General features: G+C 31.4%; 1 protein-coding gene across 1 annotated transcript in view; it reads right to left on the reverse strand.

The window, feature by feature from the left end:
* LOC114330854 (protein kinase C-binding protein NELL2-like) overlaps positions 1-21,270 on the reverse strand; it is a 514,828-nt gene that overhangs the window by 183,143 nt on the left and 310,415 nt on the right. Inside the window, exon 2 of the mRNA XM_050651463.1 lies at positions 2,908-3,081. Coding sequence (XP_050507420.1) covers positions 2,908-3,081 — 174 coding nt within the window. The remainder of the gene's footprint in view (positions 1-2,907; positions 3,082-21,270) is intronic.

Genomic DNA, 21,270 nt, shown 5'->3' on the forward strand with positions numbered 1-21,270 from the left:
AAAATCTTAAAATGAGAAGAAAAGGCCGAAGCAAAATTGTAACTGATACCCCCGAGAAGTTAGAAATCGAGGAAAAATATCACGAGAAAAAAAGAAAGGAAGCAATTGCGCTCTCTAGAAGTACCAAGAGAAAATTAACAGAGAGTACTTCAGCTGGTGCATTATCATCATCCAGTGACACTGACACTGATTCATTTGTGTCTGGTTCCTCAGATGCCGAATCATTTACAGATTTTGAGTTTGATCGTTATCAGGATTTGCCTGAGATTAATTCTTATGTGCTGGTGGAATTTCGTGATAAAATACTTATTTTCCTAATTAGTGCGGAAAGTGATACTTTCACGCACGAGACTGCCGTTGACCCGAACGACGCGATAGCGGAGTTCGGGCAAGCAGTCGAGTGCGGGGAAGACACTTTCCGCATGAGTTAGGAACAATATTTTTTCTAGGGCCGTACGTTTGGAAAAAACCCACAAAAAATAGAGTTCTATCAATTTTTATTTAGAAGTGAAAATACACAAATTAATTATTTGACAAGGTTGTCAAAAACGAACTTTCAATATAGGTAATGGGTTACAACGACGACGATATTGGTTTCCATGATGACGATTCAAAACCATTGCAATTGTCTACTGATCTGACTTTTAAATATTATGTCAAAATAATTTTATTTCATCGAATTATCAGTAGTAATTGCACTAGAGCTCTAAAATTATATATTAATTTTAGAGTTCGAGTGCAATTTGTTGCGATTATTTCATGAATAAAACTGTTCAAAACCAAAATTTTATTGTAATTTATTTATGTAAGTACAAATTAGTACTGTTAAACACGCAGTTGTTATAAAATATTTTACGGTTGAAAGTCATCACTTTTATAACTTTTAAAACATTAATTGTCATTAATGCCACTGAATGTATTTTTAGTAGCAACGAAGGGCATCTGACGTAATATACTTAACGACGGGATATTAGGGATATTATCAAAAGTTATCACCTTAATTTGCATTTCTGTAGCTTTCTATTGGTCAGAATCTCCTATAAATGAAATAATCAGTAGTAATTGCACAAGAGCTCTGAAATTATTGAATTTTTTCCTAGTGACACTTTGAGAGTTTTAATTTCACGAGCATAAGGCGAGTGAATTTATGTCAAAGTGTCACGAAAACAAAAATTCTATATTAATCTCAGAGGTCGAGTGCAATTTGTTGCGATTATTTCATGAACAAAATTGTTCAAAACCAAAATTTTATTGTAATTTATATATGTAAGTACCATTAAACACACAGTTTTTATAAATATTTGACGATTGAAAGTCATCACTTTTATAATTTTTAAAACATTAATTGTCATTAATGTCACTGAATGTATTTTTTCGTAGCAACGAAGGGCATCTGACGTAATATACTCAACGACGGGAGATTATCAAAAATTATCGATTTAATTCAGATTTCTGTAGCTTTCTATTGGTCAGAATCTCCTATGAATAAAATAATCAGTAGTAATTGCACAAGCGCTCTAAAATTATTGAATTTTTCCCGAGTGACACTTCGACAGTTTTAATTTCACGAGCCAAAGGCAAGTGAAATTATGTCAAAATGTCACGAGGGCAAAAATTCTATATTAATTTTAGAGTTCGAGTGCAATTTGTTGCGATTATTTCATGAATAAAACTGTTCAAAACCAAAATTTTATTGTAATTTATTTGTGTAAGTACAAATTAGTACAATTAAACACAAAGTTTTTATAAATATTTGACGATTGAAAGTCATCACTTTTATAATTTTTAAAACATTAATTGTCATTAATGCCACTGAATGTATTTTTTCGTAGCAACGAAGGGCATCTGACGTAATATACTTAACGACGGGCAATTATCAAAAATTATCGATTTAATTCAGATTTCTGTAGCTTTCTATTGGTCAGAATCTCCAATGAATGAAATAATCGCGCTAATTTCATTAAAACATGAACGCAATACGATAAATTTGAAATAAATTAGTAAATAATATCCAAATATTACTTTATTGCATGTATTATAATATATTATAACGCCATATTACAAGGAATTTAACTTCTCTTAAGGGAAAATTTACTTTCACGTACGCCGTGCGGGAAAGTGCATCTTTCGGAAACGAAATGCGTGCCTGAAAGTGGCTCTTTTAGCACGGCCGTAGAAAAAATTAGTTTTTTATGTAGCGAAAATTATTGAAGTAAACGATAACGACTTTAAAGTCACATTTTTGCGTCATAGTGCTAAAATTAAAAATACATTTTTGTTTCCTGCTGCGCTGTTGAGGACATATCGCATGTCAATAAAACTGACGTTAGATGTGTGCTGCCACCAATTCTTAATTGCGGAGGCACAAAACGTCAGAAGTCCTTTATTTGATTTGGCGTCAAGTTCGATAATATAGTCATTCGTTGAGAATATTGATTTAACTCGTTTTGATATTAATGTTTATATCTTGTTTGATACTTTGAATAAATATATAACGGATATTTTAAAGAAGTTTAGTTGTTTTGGATTTGTCTCAAGGTGGCCCACTATATGGGCCAGGTTAAGACAAAAACGTGTTTTTAAAAATAATTAATAAAAAAAACTAGTTTCTGATTACAAAAGACTGCAATTTCTTTTTTGATTATAAATAGATTCAATAATTTTATTTTGAATTTGCACTAAAAAATGAGTAACAAATAGCTTATATCATCAAAAATATAAAAAATGTCTCAACGTGGCCCCCTCTTCCCTATACTGAGCAATTACTCGAAAATGGCGACCATATCTGGATCTAACCAAAGTTTCAGCCAACTTAAAAAATATAGTCTTTTTAATATTGTACCTAAAGCTTAATTACATATTTTAAATGTTTACTAAACTTTGCTGTGTTTTCTGAATAAAAATTACCTTCTAATACATAGGCCAACCTTGTATGCGTGAAGGTGTTGATCAGGTCGAGGGGGGCCGGACTGTCTATCCTTTCTACTCCCAACCAACTCTTGTTGTATTCTCCCAGAGCAACCAGCAGGTCTATGGATTGATTCGGAATGTAAAATGGTTTAGTCGGGTCAAATCCAGTTGCTGAAACAAATTAATGGTAAGTAGATTTAATAAAAATGTAATAGAGTAAAGAATATAATTAACTACACTGACCGGCACAAAAAACGGCCACCCCAAAAAATGGATAATATTTGATGTCTTGAATTTGCTAAACCTGTTGTGCGATTAAGTGATTGTTTTAATATGTTATAGCCTTATTCTTGAACAAAATTTCTGTAATAATATTCTTGCTGGACAGGTAAACTATTATTGTATACCGGGTGTACCAATGAAACTGTGTTTTATTCTCAAAGTTCACCACACTTTATGGAATATTCTAGCATTTATAAAATACATAATGAAATTAAAACTGAACTATAGCCTCAGGTTTTAATAACATTTTGTTTTTTATTTATTCTCTTATGTTGGATAATAAAAAGTTAGGTACTTTAACAACTAGCCATGTTCTTACTTAATAAAGGGTGTTTCTAAATAAGTGCGGCAAACTTTGAGGGGTAACTCTGCATGAAAAAATAATGGCTGTTTGCTTTCTAAACACATGTCCGCAAATGCTTCGTTTCCGAGATATTGGATGTTGAATTATTTTCTTACAAACTGACGCTTTATTTATTGCTCTAAAACCGGTTGAGATATGAAAATGAAATTTGGTAGGATTCAAGATACAGTTATTTCATATTATTTGACATCCAATTAAGAATTTTATATTCTCCATTGGCACGCATACGGGTAATATGACGGGTAATATTACCCGCATGCACGCCAATGTTGAATATAAAATTCTTAATTGTATGTCAAAAAATGCGCAATAACAACTTCTTAAAACCTGCAAAATTGTATTTGCATATCTCAACTGGTTTTTAGAGCAATAAATATATCGTCAGTTTGTAATAAAATATTCAACATCCCGTATATCGGAAACGAAGCATTTGCGGGCATATGTTTATAATCAAACGGTCAATATTTTTTAATACAGAAATATTCATTAAAATTTGTCGCACTTATTTAGAAACACCCTGTATTAATGAAGAACATGGCTAGATGTTAAAGTACCTAACTTTTTTATTATTCAACATAAGCGAATGAATAAAAAAACAGAATGTTAAGAAAATCTGAGGCTATAGTTGGGTTTTAATTTCAATATTTTATAAATGCTAGAATATTCCACAGGGTGTGGTGAACTTTGAGAATAAAACACAGTTTGATTGGTACACCCGGTATACAATGATAATTTACCCGTCTAGCAACAATTTTATTACAGAAATATTGTTAAAAGATAAGACTATGAAATATTAAAAAAATCACTTAAATCGGACAACAGCTTTAGGAAATTCAAGACATCAAAAATTACCCATTTTGTGGGGTGGCCGTTTTTTGTGCCGGTCAGTGTAGTTTAGTAGTCCATTTATTTAAATTTTAGTTTCTTGGTTGTTGTTTTTTGCTATAGTTTCGTTTTTTCTTTATTTATCTTCAGACCCATTACGTTAGAGTATTTTGTAAGCTTGGATTGTTCTTTAATTAACTGGTTTTGATGGGAAATAAGCCACAATTTTACCAAAAAAATGATTTTATTAACGTTTATTAATTTAAAATAACATATGTACATTAAGGTCAGAATTTGGTATTATTTTCAGAGAGTAAACTAAAGTTAGACCTAATACTTAAGATGTCGGGATAGTATCACGAGGTTTTTTCCTGGTTTTTCCTCGTGATTTGCTTTGGAATCACTAGCGCGAGAATTTAACTGTCACCATTGCATGTGGTTGTCTTTTTAAAGACAGATCACATGTTATGATTTTTTGTGACGGATATTCTTGAGTTGGGGTTGATTTCATGTAATCGAATGAACTATCTTTCAGTAAAGTCGCCCCAGGAGCGCAACTCATAAATATTGACAATATCATTTTAAAGTCTTCTACTTTAAAATATATAGCATAAGTCTGAATTGCCGATATAAATGAGTCAGATTAAATAAATTATTAGAAGAATTTTTTTACTAAGCAACAACATTTTTGTTTAATTCATTCATATTTTTTGTATTTTGACAACGACACCCGATTTGGGCGTCGAAACGTTAATAAACTCATTTTTTAGTAAAATTGTGGCTTATTTCCCATCAAAACTAGTTAATTGCAAAAATGGCACAAGAAAATAACTTCAAAACAACATAAAGAATATAAACTAGATTATATAAAAATAGAATATAATTTTTGGTTAAGAAGGAAGATATGATTGGTGCCACAGGTATATTATAATACTGGAAACTCGGACAACATTAAACTAAACATAACACATCTAATTACATAAAATTTTAGTGTCTCATAAAATAATATTTTTTTTATAAGACAATGTTAATATCAAAAAGCTCAAATGTTTTTTGTATGATTTAATTTTTTTTCTGATCCTGAGAACACTAATAAGTATTTTTGAAAAATTTAAACTCAGAATGAAAAATTACGCCATTAGTGAGGACCAAAATTCCCTGAAAACTAAACATTGGTGATACAGTAGCGATCAACAGGTAGCCAAAACGCGTTCCAAGATTGCGGCTGTAATTTTGAATATTTTTTCGAGATATTTGGCACACGTAATTATTAATATATGGAAATTACTCTGTAATTAAATACAATATTAAAAAAACGAGCCTGTATCGCCATTAAGAAGAACAAAAAAATACACTTTCTTCAAATAAACTTTTTTATCCGATGCTTAGATTTTGTGTCATTTTGGAACTACTAATGAAATAAAAAAATTTAGTAGTTCCAAAATGACACAAAATCTAGGCATCGGATAAAAAAGTTTATTTGAAGAAAGTGTATTTTTTCGTTCTTCTTAATGGCGGTACAGGCTCGTTTTTTTAATATTGTATTTAATTACAGAGTAATTTCCACATATTAATATATTTTTCAAATTGGGCTCTGTACCGATATTCTTTATTATATTACGAATACGTGTGCCAAATATCTCAAAAAAATATGCAAAATTACAGCCGCAATCTTGGAACGCGTTTTCGCTACCTGTTGATCGCTACTGTTTCCTCTTAATACGTTACACGGGTGAAAATAAAAGAGAAAATTTAGTGTGATTTTTAATTGCAAATATTTCATTCAAAAGAAACTTTTTATTTATTCTAATGGACTTTCGGCCCTCGGTAATACAGTAGTCTTTCATTCTGCGTTTAAATTTTTCAAAAATACTTATTAGTTTTCTGAGGAATCGAAAAAAATTATTGCATATTAAAAGCACTGGAGCCCATATTTTGTGTCTACGCCCTTAAGGAATATTATTTGCTTTATAGCAAATATATAAGAATAGGTAAAGTTATTTACTAACACCAATGAAAATAAAAGTTAAAAAGTTCACTTCAAATGTTTAAAATATACAAGCCTATTGTTAAATTCCTGAGTCACTATTTCCAAGACTTGTCCACATATTAGTTTACAGTCATCAATAATTCTTTGTTTCAACTCATGAAAACATTTTGATCGCCTAATAAATACGTGTTTTAGATAACCCCAAAGAAAATATCTAACGTATTAAAATCCGAAGAACGAGCAGGCTACTCTATGAATCCTCTACTGTTCAGTAAAACGATTTGAAAAATTCCTATTAAGAAATTTCTAACCCATCTGTAGTGGTGGAAAAGCGCTCCATCTTCTTGAAACTATAAATTTTGTGGTAACTAGCAATTGTGCAAGAATAATTGGGTTATTTAGTAAATCTAAATAACACTTGTCACCAGTCAAGTTTCCATCTTTGAAAATGGGTCTATAAGCCTATTTTGGAAAATTTCCCTCAAAATACTAAACTGTTTTGGTTGCTGCTTTAACATGATGACCATAACCGATCATTGTTACTATTTTAATACGATTATTTTTAATTAATTTAAGCATTTTTATTTTACAACTTATTATTTTAAATTGGTATGCCAACAGTGACCTACTAGATTGCCCTCGTTTATTTGTTAATACATTGTTTTATTACAAAAAACTCATTGGTCTTGAGGAATAAATGTACCTATTCTTTAACTATAAAGTGATTTGTTTCTCATTTCAACAAATTTCTTCTATCAAATTTAGTTTATACGAAACTGCAAACTGTTATTGCGAACTGAAAACTTTTATCATTGAATCAGAAGTTTTTGACTTCATACCATGCTCAGTTTGTCCTATTACTTACTGGCCTAGCACTGGACTAGCAGAGTAGGCTTGAACTGAGACCTCGAATGGAATTGTATTATTTAGTGTAAATTCAGATTCTATTTGGCCATAAATAATGTCCATGTAAGGTTGAGAAGTCGACGTGGTGAAAACGAGATCCTCAATTACTCAATTGTCTATGGAAACACGAATGTATCACATTAATGGAATAATTATGGTATGCAGGGCTATTTTCTATATAAGCGGACCACCTTTGGTGTTCATCAGATGTAATATGATATCAGACGTGCATTACATCCAAGAGGGGATGGATTGATATGTTCTGCTTTATTTTATAGGTAAGAATACTCCTCAACCCACTTTTCAAACAAGGTTATCCACAGTCGCATACAGTCAGAATACAGTTAACCCATTTTGAAGATAATCATTTTGAAGTAAAATTGGCCCATTTTTTGCATTGGTCCCCTAAATCTCCCGATTTTTCACCCACGAAACACGTCTAGCCGAACAGCTTAAAAATGGGACATGTTTGATATCTCAAATTTTCTAAACCTGTTGTCCGATTTGAGTGATTCTCTTAGTATGTTATAGCCTGATTAATTAAAAATATCGATGTAATAATATTGTTGCTAGACAGGTAAATGTCATTTTATACCGGGTGTAACAATCATATTGTGTTTATTTTCTTAAAGTTCGGAACACCCTGTGGAATATTCTAGTATATATAAAATATTGAGATTAAAACCCGATTATAGCGTTAGGCTTTCTTAACATTTTCATTTTTGATTTATTTGCCTACGTTGGAAAATAAAAACGTAATGTGCTTTAACAACTAGCCATGTTTTTCATCAATAAATCCTCATAGTAGGGGAAGAAAGTATGCTAAATTTGCAGTTACTCGAGCGTTATGGGGACCTATTGGATTGTGAAGAGTGGGTGCTAAAACCAAAAAAAGTTAATTTAAGTTTTCCATAAAGTGTGGGACTCTCCATTTTTTTAATTGAATTTTCCATTTCCAACAATCGTTTTTTCCTCTTACATATAACGCTATCTATCCATAATTGGGAAAATGTTGTGAATAAAAGTTGCTTATTTTTACGTCAAGTATCCAAATTTGCAATAAAAATTAGGGGCTCCTATTTAAGATTTTAAAGTAACCCCCCACCTCACCTTTGTGGGGGTTCGTGTTTGGTGCCATTCGATATATTTTCCAAAAATATTGAATACGGGTATTTTGCAATTTTACGATGTTCATTTCGCGAAATATCGCAGAGTTCATAATTAAAATTTTTAATTTACCCCCCATCCCTCCCCGTGGAGTGTCGTGTTTTACACGACGAAGTATTTTTTAGACGAAGTAGTTTTCAATCCTAATAGTAAATTATTAATATTGAAAATATTAAAAATATTACTAAAAGATTTTTAAATTGAAAACTTATTGGTACACTTTCCTGGTGACACCTCCAAGACTTCTACAATTTGCAAGTCAAATGGATGCTGCAGTGAAGACGAGAGGGAAGGAATTCTACACTATGCAATTCACATCCCCCTTCTGCAGCTGGTAAAGTTCCAACGGAAAAATGGACCTTGTTACTCTACGGAGTAATACGACAATAAAATAAAAATGTACACTATTTTTATTCAGTTGCAATGCGAAGGCAAAACAATCTTACTTTTCAATTAGAATACGGAGTGCAGTCCAGTCCCTTGAATCGCGAATTTCGGCTCTTATTGGAGCCTTCATCGAAAAGAACATAGGCACTGTTCTCCATATTTTAACTGATTCGCATCGAGAGGTTTTCCCACCCATTGCAACTGAAGTGATGATAGTAGGTGGCTAGCGCGATCTGGCATTGAAAGACGAAGTAGTTTTCAATCATAATAGTAAATTATTAATATTGAAAATATTAAAAATATTACTAAAAGGTTTTTAAATTGAAAACTTATTGGTACACTTTCCTGGTGACACCTCCAAGACTTCTACAATTTGCAAGTCAAATGGATGCTGCAGTGAAGACGAGAGGGAAGGAATTCTACTAACTAAGGAATTCTTCAAACTAAGGAAGTATTTTTAAGGTTTCCGATCTGACGTTTATTTCGCGAAATATTCGCTTTTTTTGTGAAACTTTCTCATAGCCTAGTTTAGGATTGTTTATTAAACTAAGCAGAAAATGAGGAGTTATTGATAAACACGGCTTGTTGTTAACGCACATAACTATTTTATTATCCAACATAAGCAAATAGTGAGAAACCTTGTACCCTGTAAGTGTACCTCTACCATAATATTGGTTCTTAATACAGGGGAGTTCGTTGAGGGGGATCCGAAAAAAATCTATCCTTAGAAAAATTCGAAATCGTCAGATTAAAATAAGGAAAAAGCTAAGTACATGCAAAATAGTGTATACATATTTAAAAAATTTGACGATTTGACGGGGTCTAAGAAAATGCGAAAATGCGGGACCAAAGTTTGTACACGTACTCAATATTTTTAAAAAATCTATTGAATGGCACCAAACACGAGCCCCCACGGAGGTGGGGTGGGGGATTTAATTTAAAATCTTAAATATGAGCCCCCAATTTTTATTGCAGATTTGGATTCTTTACGTAAAAATAAGCAACTTTAATTCGGCACATTTTTTCGAATCATCAAGTATATTCAAATGGGAAATAAGCCACAATTTTACCTAAAAATGATTTTTTTAACGTTTCGACGCCCAAGTCGGGTGTCGTTGTCAAAATACAAAATAATACTAAATAAATAAAATGTTGTTGCTTAGTAAAAAATTCTTCTAATAATTTATTTAATCTGACTCATTTATATCGGCAATTCAGACACGTATTATACATTTTAAAGTAGACGACTTTAAAATGATATTGCCAATATTGATGAGTTGCGTTCCTGGGACGACTTTACTAAAAGATAGTTCATTCGATTACATGAAATCAATCCCAACTCAAGAATATCCGCCACAAAAAATCATAGCATGTGATCTGTCTTTAAAAAGACAACCAAATGCAACGGTGGCACTGAAATTCTCGCGTTAGAGATTCCATAGTAAATCACATATTATTTAAAATTTAAAATATCAAGTCAGAATTTGGTATTAGTTTTGAGAGTAAACTAAATGTAAACCCAAATACTTACGATGTCAGGATAGTATCACGAGGTTTTTCCTGGTTTTCCCTCGTGATTTACTATGGAATCTCTAACGCGAGAATTTCAGTGCCACCGTTGCATTTGGTTGTCTTTTTAAAGACAGATCACATGCTATGATTTTTTGTGGCGGATATTCTTGAGTTGGGATTGATTTCATGTAATCGAATGAACTATCTTTTAGTAAAGTCGTCCCAGGAACGCAACTCATCAATATTGGCAATATCATTTTAAAGTCGTCTACTTTAAAATGTATAATACGTGTCTGAATTGCCGATATAAATGAGTCAGATTAAATAAATTATTAGAAGAATTTTTTACTAAGCAACAACATTTTATTTATTTAGTATTATTTTGTATTTTGACAACGACACCCGACTTGGGCGTCGAAACGTTAATAAAATCATTTTTAGGTAAAATTGTGGCTTATTTCCCATTTGAATATACTTGATTATAAACATGCCACAAGAAAATAGCTTCAGAACAACATTTTCGAATCATGGATAGATAGCGCTCTAATAAAAAAACGGTTGTTTCAAATTGAAAATTAAATTAAAAAATGAAAAGTCCCTTATGGAAAACTTAACTTAACATGTTTTTGGTTTTAGCACATATTCTTCACAATCCAATAGGTCCCTATAACGCTCGAGTGACTGCAAATTTAGCATACTTTCCTCCCCTAATATGAGGATTTATTGATGAAAAACATGGATAGTTGTTAACGCACATAACTTTTTTATTATCCCACATAAGTAAATTAATCAAAAAGCAAAATGTTAAGAAAAACTAAGTCTACAATCAAATCTTAATTTTATTATTTTACATATGCTAGAATATTCGACAGGGTGTTCCAAACTTTAAGAAAAAACACAGTTTTATTGGTACACCCGGTATAAAATGATATTTACCTGTCTAGCAGCAGTATTATTACAACGAAATTCTTAAATAATAAGGCTATAACATACTAAAAGAATCACTCAAATCGGACCACTGGTTTAGGAAATTCGAGACATCAAATATGTCCCATTTTTAAGGTGTTCGGCTAATTTCGCCGGTGTGTGTATATTCGTTTTTTATAAAATTAGGATTCGGCTCATGAAATAAAGAAAACATTTTAAAAATCGCAAACTTATCTTTTGGGGAAATAAACTGAAAATAAAGAAGTTCCGACACTGGGCTTAATTAACCGGTTAAGCAGCACTCCAAAGTTATAGACTGGATTATATTTAAACAGCAAAACACAATGTAACACACCGAATTTTACAAAACATTATTTTGTAAACGTTGTCGTGATATATATTGGATAATATACTGAACTGAAATGACAAGTTTAGTCTATCCGGCAAATGAGATTAAAATCCATTAATTCTCAATGTTTATGTAGTGATTTGGAATGGTGCCAAATGCTGTTAAATGAAGCTGATACTTTACCTGTACAACCATAATTTCAAATTTTCATGACTCCTGCCCAAAATACTAGACAGTTATTTCATAAAATTAAAAATTCACACAAATGTATTTTGGAATTTACAATTGCTTCTTTTTATGGTGAATATTTTTGAAATTATAGTTCTTTAGGCACGTTGGGAGTAAATTTATATGTCTTGGTCCTGGGCGCAGCTTAAACGTTATACGTCCTCTGATTGGGTAATTACAATGACCTGTCAACAATTGTTCAATATGTCGGTTATTTTATTAATACGTCAATGGTTATGGGTAAACAAATTGTATGTATATTAGTTTTTATTGTTGTGAGGACAGAGACAAAAAGCAAATTATAATTGTAGTGACTTTTCTACAAGTTTTTAAAAGCAACAGGTACGTAATTATTGTAAATATTTCAGTATTGCAATAAAAAATTACATACCTATTTGGAAAATGTACCTACCTAGCTAGCAGGTAATGCTTTGATTTACATAATTTGATTACCAACAAAATTTCTACCAATCTTCATCTAATATATTGCTTTATTAGTCTATATTTTGTTGCATTTTAATATTTTAATTCCACAAGAATCAAACTTATTTGATTAAACTAAGAGAATAAGCAACTGGCAAAAAAAGTTAAAACGTTTAGTTGCTATTGGGACCGTGCAAGTTCGGAAAAGCGACACCTGGTTTCATAGCTCAGCAACATTTTTCGCACTTTTAAATATATTGTCTAATTATATTAGTCCTGGTTGCTGGATAATTGTCAAAGCCATAGCCCAAAAAAATTATAAGAAGAAAAAGTAAGACTGAGGTTATGTTATTAAAAGGTAAACAATTGTACGTAGTAAATAAAATTAATTATTAAATATAGTACTGCAAGCAAAATACAATTAATTAAATTTACTTTTATATAATAATTGCATATCTTACCAATATTGTGGAGCAATATATAATTATTCTATGACAGTAGGTATGAAATATACGTCAATTTGACAGTTTCAATTGACACTATGAATTATTTAAGAAAGTTGCAAGATTTATCCGCTATTTGCCCACGATCGTTTTTAGTATCTCCTCCAAGTACTTGCACACCGCGAATATCTTCCCACATCATTCATATGTCTCGTTAGATAAATTCTGCGTGCGGTGAGTTCAAAATCTAACAACCTGATAGAGGAAGGTTCAATCCCCAATGCAAATTTTTATTTTTTTTATGTTTTTTATACATTTTATCCTCGATTTGAGAAGATATAAGTAGCGAAGATTGTAAGTATATTTATTATGTTTTCTTTTTCAGAAAATACGTATTTAGTTAAAAATTTTGTCAACAATTATTGTTTAGAAATCATTTCTTTCTTTCATTTTTCAATGTGTTTGTGTGTGTTTTATTCTTTTATTTTTTTAATTTTTGGTATGGTTTTAATAAAAATTTTTGGAAAGTAGAAGTGTTAAAATTAGTTTAATAGTTAAATAAAAATAAATAAACTGTTTAAAGTATTGATTTCGTTGAAATCATATAATAGAAGTATAACTTCTTACGTGCGTACAAAGTACACACATTCTTTTTTTTTTATTTAGCTAATGCCTCGACAACTAATGACCATTGGCATAGTACAGTGGATTTTTCCAATTAGGTACCTAGTGTAATGTGTAGTGTGTGTGTTCAGTAAGTGTCTTGTTACTTTGCAAAGCCGACGTCATTGTCTTTGCAAAGAGATGCTAGTTGTATCCGAACGTCTGCGCTCTCTCCGGTGAATATGGTGAATATTTAAAAACATGTAATGTTTAATATATTGCATATTAATAGAAAAGGACACAATTACAATGAACGTCAAGAAGACAAAATTTATGACAATATTGAAAACTCAAAGAAATAAAGAGAATATATTCATAAACGGAACCAATATCGAACGAGTAGACCAATATGCATATCTTGGAACAATGATCGACTCCACAAATGATTACTTCCAGGAAATCAAAATCAGAATAGAAAAGGCTAGAGCAAATTTTAACAAAATGAGAAGAGTACTCTGCACAAGAGATTTGAATTTGGAGCTAAGAGTTAGGTTGGCTAGGTGCTACGTTTTCTCGACTTTGTTTTATGGAATGGAAACTCGGACTTTCATTGTGGCCTCAATAAAAAAACTGGAATCATTCGAGCTGTGAGTGTATAGAAGAATTATTATGAAAATGTCTTGTACAGATATTTTCATAAACAAAAAGGTTCTGAGAAAAATGAATACAGAAATGGAAATCTTAGAAACAATCAAAACAAAAATATTGGAATATCTCGAACATATTAAGGCGTAGAATATATGGCTGCGTAAGCTGAGAGAACGCCACGGATGTACATTAAATGAATTTTTCAGAGCAGCAGCCTCTGAAGGCCGAATAGCTATGATGATTGCCGTCCTCCGTAGTGAAGATAGCACTTGAAGAATAAGATCATTTAAGAACTAAATAGGTAGCAAAGAACGGCTTCAAATTATGTTTCTGTTCAGCTTGGTTGTGATTAGTTGAATCATTGCCATGTTTAACATAATAGAAATACACTTAAATTAATGAGCGGCTAACCAGAAAACTGTACAGCAATTTCAACAACCTGGAAAAAATTAAATAAATAAAGAATATAAAAACGGGACATCAATGGAACAAAATATCTACCTATTTTACAACTTTTTTGTCGTTTAGTGTTTGTTTGTAAAATGGTAAATATTAACCTTTAACTACCCGCGCATCAAGTTATAACATAACTACACGCGTGGCGTACTTTGTACGCCACAAGAAAATACACTTAAAAACAGCGGATTTGTTTAATTTTTTTTTTTGAAAAAATACACTTAGTTGTTTGTTATAAACCTTATTCGGCATCAGTGAATACTTGGAGTTCCTTTTCAGTAAGCCAATTGGGATTTATAACTGGAATCATGGAATAACTGGATTCCATGATAAATAAAATTACTAATAAATTTTTTTTTTAAATGTGATTTTTTACAGGAGAAAAAGTATTGTTTACAAAGAAAAATATATTTTTTGCCATAATGACTAAAAAACAATTAAAATATGTACGTATATTACGACTTCTAGTAATATAATCCTGGGGTATATTGTCCACCACCGGAAACAACAAATAATAAAATGTAAATTACGATCTTTCCATAACGCCGATTATAACGAAACTAAAACCAAATTGTAAAGCACATTCCAGTGATAGGTTAGAAAAATAAGCAAGGTCAAAAATTAAATTTTTAAATATATTTCCAGTAGAATTCTTATATCTGGCGTACAAAGTACGCCAGCGCGTGTAGTTAAAGGTTAAAGATAGAGCCATTTTTTTAATCAAGCTAAAAGAGTGTAATGTTATACCATTTGGAAATAAACGATTGACTTATAATCGTGAAGGTGTCAACCTTAGCTGAAGTGTCTCTTCTTCCCCACCACAAAGATAGTCACGTAGATCCCTACCCTGGCTAGCTCTTCTCAGAGGTAGTTCGGCTAATCCCTAAGACAAATAATGGTAGCAAGAACGATCGCAAGGGAGATCAAAGCATAACACAAAAATTTAAATAAACATTTTATTTAACAAATAAATACACTTGCCCCTACGTTACAAGTCCCGTACAAAGTGGCTGAAGGCCTAAAAAGCCACTGAAGGACCAAATAAAATTAACTGGCTGAAGGCCCCAACGTGAAAAGGTGGCTGAAGGCCTTAATAGTCTAGTCGCAATATAGAAAGTCCCGTGGGAAATTTTAGCTCGCCGGGATTTGATGGTGGCCTTATAGGTTTTTTAGGTGACTGAATCCAATGGAAGTGGCCTGGAAGCTCAAATATGCTGCGTTTAATTGTTATTAACAAATTATGGTAAAATTAGGTATTTTTCAGGAGTTATTAGAAGCCCTGTAAATAAATTGATAGCGTTAATGTTTTCTCTGGTGCATGTTCTTATTTTGTTAATAACAAAATAATTGTTTATTCGCCGAAAAGATCGAAATAATGAGCTAGCTACAGCAAGTTTGTAATCTTTTTCATAATATTTTTATACCCTAAATCGATTGCCACTAGTCGTGATAGCTTAAACCACGTTCCGACTTTGTTATTAATAAATTATTGCAAAAATGACGGTTTTTTCAACAGTACGTTTACTCACGGTTTTGCTCTAAATTTTAAAAAACCACTTGGAGTGATATGGAATTTGGCATAAACGTAGCTAACATGTCAAACAAAACAAGTGATATTGTGCCGATGTGTGCTTTTACCCTGGGGGTGAGTTTCACCCCTTTTCGGGGGTGAAAAAAGAAACCTTTAAATAAGTCTGGAAGTGGATAAAATGATTAATTCTAAGCAAGTTTTATTAAATATAGTTTTTTTACTAAGTCAATACTTTTCGAGTTATTGGCGAGTGAAAACAGGAAGAGAGAATAATAGATAGAAAATTAAGGAAATGTGAAATAAAGAAGCTGTTACCATTGTTTATCTGTTAGGTAATATAGTACGTAACAAGAGTACAATATAACTTTCAACAAATACTATATACAAAGTTTATTATTCGAATAGGCAAATTGTTGTTGTATTGTTTACATTGACAGTGATTTGACAGTTAATGTGAACGGAAGTTTTGTTTGAATTAATTTCATTAAAAATGAACAATTTACAGTTTTGCTGAAATGGCAGATATGCACTTATTCTTAGATAAGAATTCTTCCTCTTCAGATGCAAATCCACTAATGGATGTTAGCGATCACATTTTCCATTAACTATCTATTTCTTGCAATGTATATCAGAGATTGAATGTCGTTAATTCCTGTCCATTGCCTTATGTTTCGGAGACAGGACATTTTCTTGTGTCCTATTCCTCTCTTGACTTCAATTTTACCCTCGATTATAAGTTGGAGGAACTGGTATTTTTCTCTGTAAAGGTAGATAAGAATTACAACTAAGAACATATTGATTGTGGCTCCTTTTTCTTTATTTTTTTAGTAAATGTCAAGGAAAGAATGAGGCGTTGGCGTCAGCAAGTCGTTATGCATTTAAGTACCTAATATAAATTTTCCGCCAGGCGCATATTCCTATCAATTAGAAAATTGGTTTTATTTAGTAACTTTATCATCCCGTAACTTTGTCTGGACTGGAAATTTATTTAATCAAATAAAATTAAATTATTAGAAGATTTTTTACCAAACAACAAAAACAATATGATTAATCAAAAAAGAGTAATCAGAATTGAAATAACTGAAAATAATGTTGGTTATCCACAATTTAAAAAAAAAACATTTTTCAATTAGAAGAATGTAATTGCATATTCGAATATAGTTCTTAATTCCAAACAACTTTTCATAATAGCAATTTCCAATATTGTGAAAAATAAAACTCTTGAGCGAAATTCATACTTTTTGACATACCTCGTATAATATTCATAAAATTTGATATCTGATCGTTGAATCATAGGTTTTAGACCATGCGGAGCTTTTTATGAAAAATAACTTTTTTTCGTAAAATTAATAATAAAAAAGTTTTCCATATGGTTTCAACTTACAGGTACATACTGCATATCATATTCGACCATCTGAAATGTATACTACTTGCAACACAAACAAGTTGGAACCTCTTGAGCATTTACTATTTGAATGTCCCATTTATAACCAGTTAATATGGCCCGTTTAACAATTGCACCGATCTTATTGGTTGTCTTAATGATTACTGTCTTACTGTCACTATTAAGTCTGTGGAAGCAATTTCAATATTCGCACCCTTGTAATATAAGGGCTCAACTCAAAATTTGTGTTAACTGTGATTTTGAATGACATGGGCACAACATGAAATTCTCTACCAGTTAGCTTTGACAGAGGGAGAAAAAGAACATTAATGGTTCGGTAAATATATTTATGCCTTTATCTCACTCTCACCCGCCACCCGCCACCTCTGGTTTTTACTGCTACAAGGGAGCAATCAGTAACATGTTTTTCTATGATGAAAATCCTGGTTATTTGTGTTTTAAAATTTTGTATTATATAGAATAGTTTTTAGTTGAGCCGTTATATTATGCAAAATATAATAAATAAATCGGTCTAATTCATAATAGATCGTTATTTTGCATAACCAGTGACAAGACATTAATAATATTAGGGATCAAACTTAAACAGTTCCTTATTTCTGTTATTTTTTTTTGTACTATATGGGACTAACTTGAAAGTATGTTTTTCAATTACATATGTAATTAATGGAATTTATTTATATTAATTTTTTTCTCATCGCTATTTATAGTGCAATTATCAAATAACAAATCTGCCAAATTTCACATTTATAACTTAAATAATAAGCATATTATTTGAAAAAATAGCTGTAATTTTGGAAATCAGAATCTTTAAACGCGATTTGCCAAAAATCTACTTTTTTGAATTGTACCTCTATATTACTGAGGGTGCGAATATGTATTTGTAATATCCTAAAACTCAGTTTTTTGTTTTAAATGAATAAGCTTCATTTCTCCTTTATTTAATTTATTTTTATTAAAAAGAAGTTCTTCATTTAAGTTGGTAATAACGCTTAACTTTTTGTTACGTTTGTTAATTCTTATACATATGTATACTAGTTGCTATAATCTGTGCTTTCTAAACTCATTTTTATAAAACTCTAGTTTTTAAAAACAATAAATATCTATCATTTTCATTATAGGTTCTCTTCATACGGTCCTGCAATCACGTCCTTTGGTTTTAAAAATTGTCTATTCAAGATGCAAAATCTAGAATAAATAATTAATTTAATTAATACGTCGTCCTCCATAAATCTCCAAATTACATGTCTATGTGATTGTAGAGACATATAAATGTTCAACATAGTTCTTGGCGAATTTACTGGATTCTGCAAATAAATCGTCTGGCAACATGTTGCATGTGATAGTTCTAAAACTGCGACCGCACAATATAGCTACCAGACCTCGAGTAAAATATATTGAGAATCTCTTCCTTTTCAACCTAGTTGTGGAACGATTTATATCATGGTCATCTCGGATGAAGTATGTACATATTATTATAGCAAATAATATACAGTTATATCGTGGACTTCGAATAATAGAAACAATTTAATAAGTCACAAAACATTCACGTGCAAAAGGAAAAGAAGGTTGACTACTTGGCAAGGAGCATATTTTATACAGGATGTAACAAAAATGCAGGTCATAAATTAAATCACATATTCTGGGACTAAAAATAGTTCGATTGAACCTAACTTACCTTAATGCAAATGTGCACATAAACAAAGTTACGGCCTTTTGAAGGTACAGAATGAAAATCCATTTTTTCAATATATCGAAAACTATTAGAGACTTTTTTTGTGATATTTTTATGGTAGGGACATCTCAAAAAAATAATGTGAAATTTGTACACCCCATAAAAATTTTGTGGGAGTTTTGTTCCCTTAATCCCCCCCAAACTTTTGTGTACGTTCCAATTAAATTATTACAGCAGTACCATTAGTTAAACAGACTGTTTCTAAAACTTTTTTGCCTCTTAGTATTTTTTCGACAAGACAGTTTTTATCGAGATGCAGCTTCTTTTTTAATATGTTTACATAAAAATTTTATGGGGGTTTTGTTCCCTTAAACGCCCAAATGTGTGTGTACGTTCGAATTAAAATTATTATTCTGGTACAATAAGTTAAACACGAGAATTTTAAAACTTTTTGCCTCTTAGTATTTTTAGATAAACGATTTTTTTCGTGATATTAATATTTTCAAAATATACCTAAAAATGTAAATTCACAATAAATTTTCATATTACTACCAGGTCTCTATAATCTTACCATGTAAAAATTTGTGTTGGATTTTACAAATGTTCAAAATATCTGGGGGTTCTATATATAACTTTATTTTACTTTGCATTTTACTTATATACCCCAAAGGCAAGTTTTCCGCGGTGTAGCGATTAAAAAATGAAACATTATTGTTTTTCGACCCACCATAATGCTTAGGGCCTTAGTGTTATCTACGTTGACGGCTAGCCCTATTTCTTTCGTATTTTATTCAAGCTCCATATAAAGTTCTGTGATGTTTCTTACTGTTCGTCTCCTCATGTTTACATCCTATGTTACATCACATCTGCTTAGACTTATTAAACAATAAATAAATTTTTTTGGGTTTACGCATAATTCTCTTATAACATATTCCCTACCTTGGTCATTATATGGGATCAAAATGTTGGTAAGCGAGCAAACCCAACCCTGTCATATAATGATTGATGTTTCGAGATCAACGGAATTCCTCAGTTGTTCTCTTTAAACCTGCAACTTGCGGCGTCCTAAGAAGTAACAATAGACGTCGTTCCGCAATTTCAGCACAATTTCAGCGTGCTTTTGTTACCCGCTATAATAGCATAGCAACTATTATTTGAGAGCTCCAAAGCAATGGTGGCGTTACTGAAAAGTAATTGATTATTTAGTATGCATTTGGGGCAATATTTTGTGCCCTCTCCGCTTAAATTCTTTCGAGCATAAAAGATCTATTCGATATAATGCGGGGGAATGTTAGATATTTTAGAACCTGTCGAGGGTTACGACTTGCAAGAATTTATGTTTATGCTAAAATGTTTTGGATTTAACTTTAAATGTAAACTCGGACAAAAATCTACATTTTTGCAAGCGTATATTTTACTGACAGCAAATCAATAAAATATAAAATATATGTATTGCATATTAATAATATGATTTATATTTTATTAAAACTAGTTGATTTAAAATGATTCTTCTTCTTTTGTGTAGAAATTGTCTGTTTTTAAATGTGTCTCTAATAAGTTGTCACTCCATGGTTTTCGTTGTCTTTCGACTGATTAGGGAACCAATTAAGGAACCGTCTCTCGTCGTCCTTACTACTCTATTTGTTGTCATTCGTTAATGGTAGTCGTTTCATTCTACTCTTTTGTTTCTTACCCAGTTATCAATGTTATCTACCTTGCATCTCCGTCATATATCTGTACTTCTAGCTCTATCCCATAGTGTTTTGCCAACGATTTTTCGAAGGGTTTTCATCTCATTTCATTCTGTTTCTAGCATTATTTTTGCCCTCTCTGTGCCACTTCATATTTCTGTCGCGTATGCCATTATGTGTCTGATGACTGTTTATTAAATTCTGCCTTCCATTTCCTTTCCGATATTTTTATGTGTGCATATTGTTTCATTTAGATAACCTGTGGCTCTGTTTGCTCTATTTACTTCATCTTCCACTTCTGTTTCGAGCTTTCATTAGCTAGATAGTGTAATGCCTAGATATTTAAACTCCACCACTTGTTCTACTATCTAACCATCTAGCTCTAATTTACATCATAGTAAATTTGCTGTTATAACCATGCATTTGGTCTTTTTTTGGGGAAATTTACATGTTCAATTTTCTAGTATAGTTAAATTAAATTGGTGCAACATACGTTGTAAATCCTCTTCACTTTGACAAGTCTGCATATCAGATTATTATAAGTTGTTTTT

This window comes from Diabrotica virgifera, chromosome 5, assembly GCF_917563875.1.
Source record: "Diabrotica virgifera virgifera chromosome 5, PGI_DIABVI_V3a".
Taxonomy (NCBI): Eukaryota; Metazoa; Arthropoda; class Insecta; order Coleoptera; family Chrysomelidae; genus Diabrotica; species Diabrotica virgifera.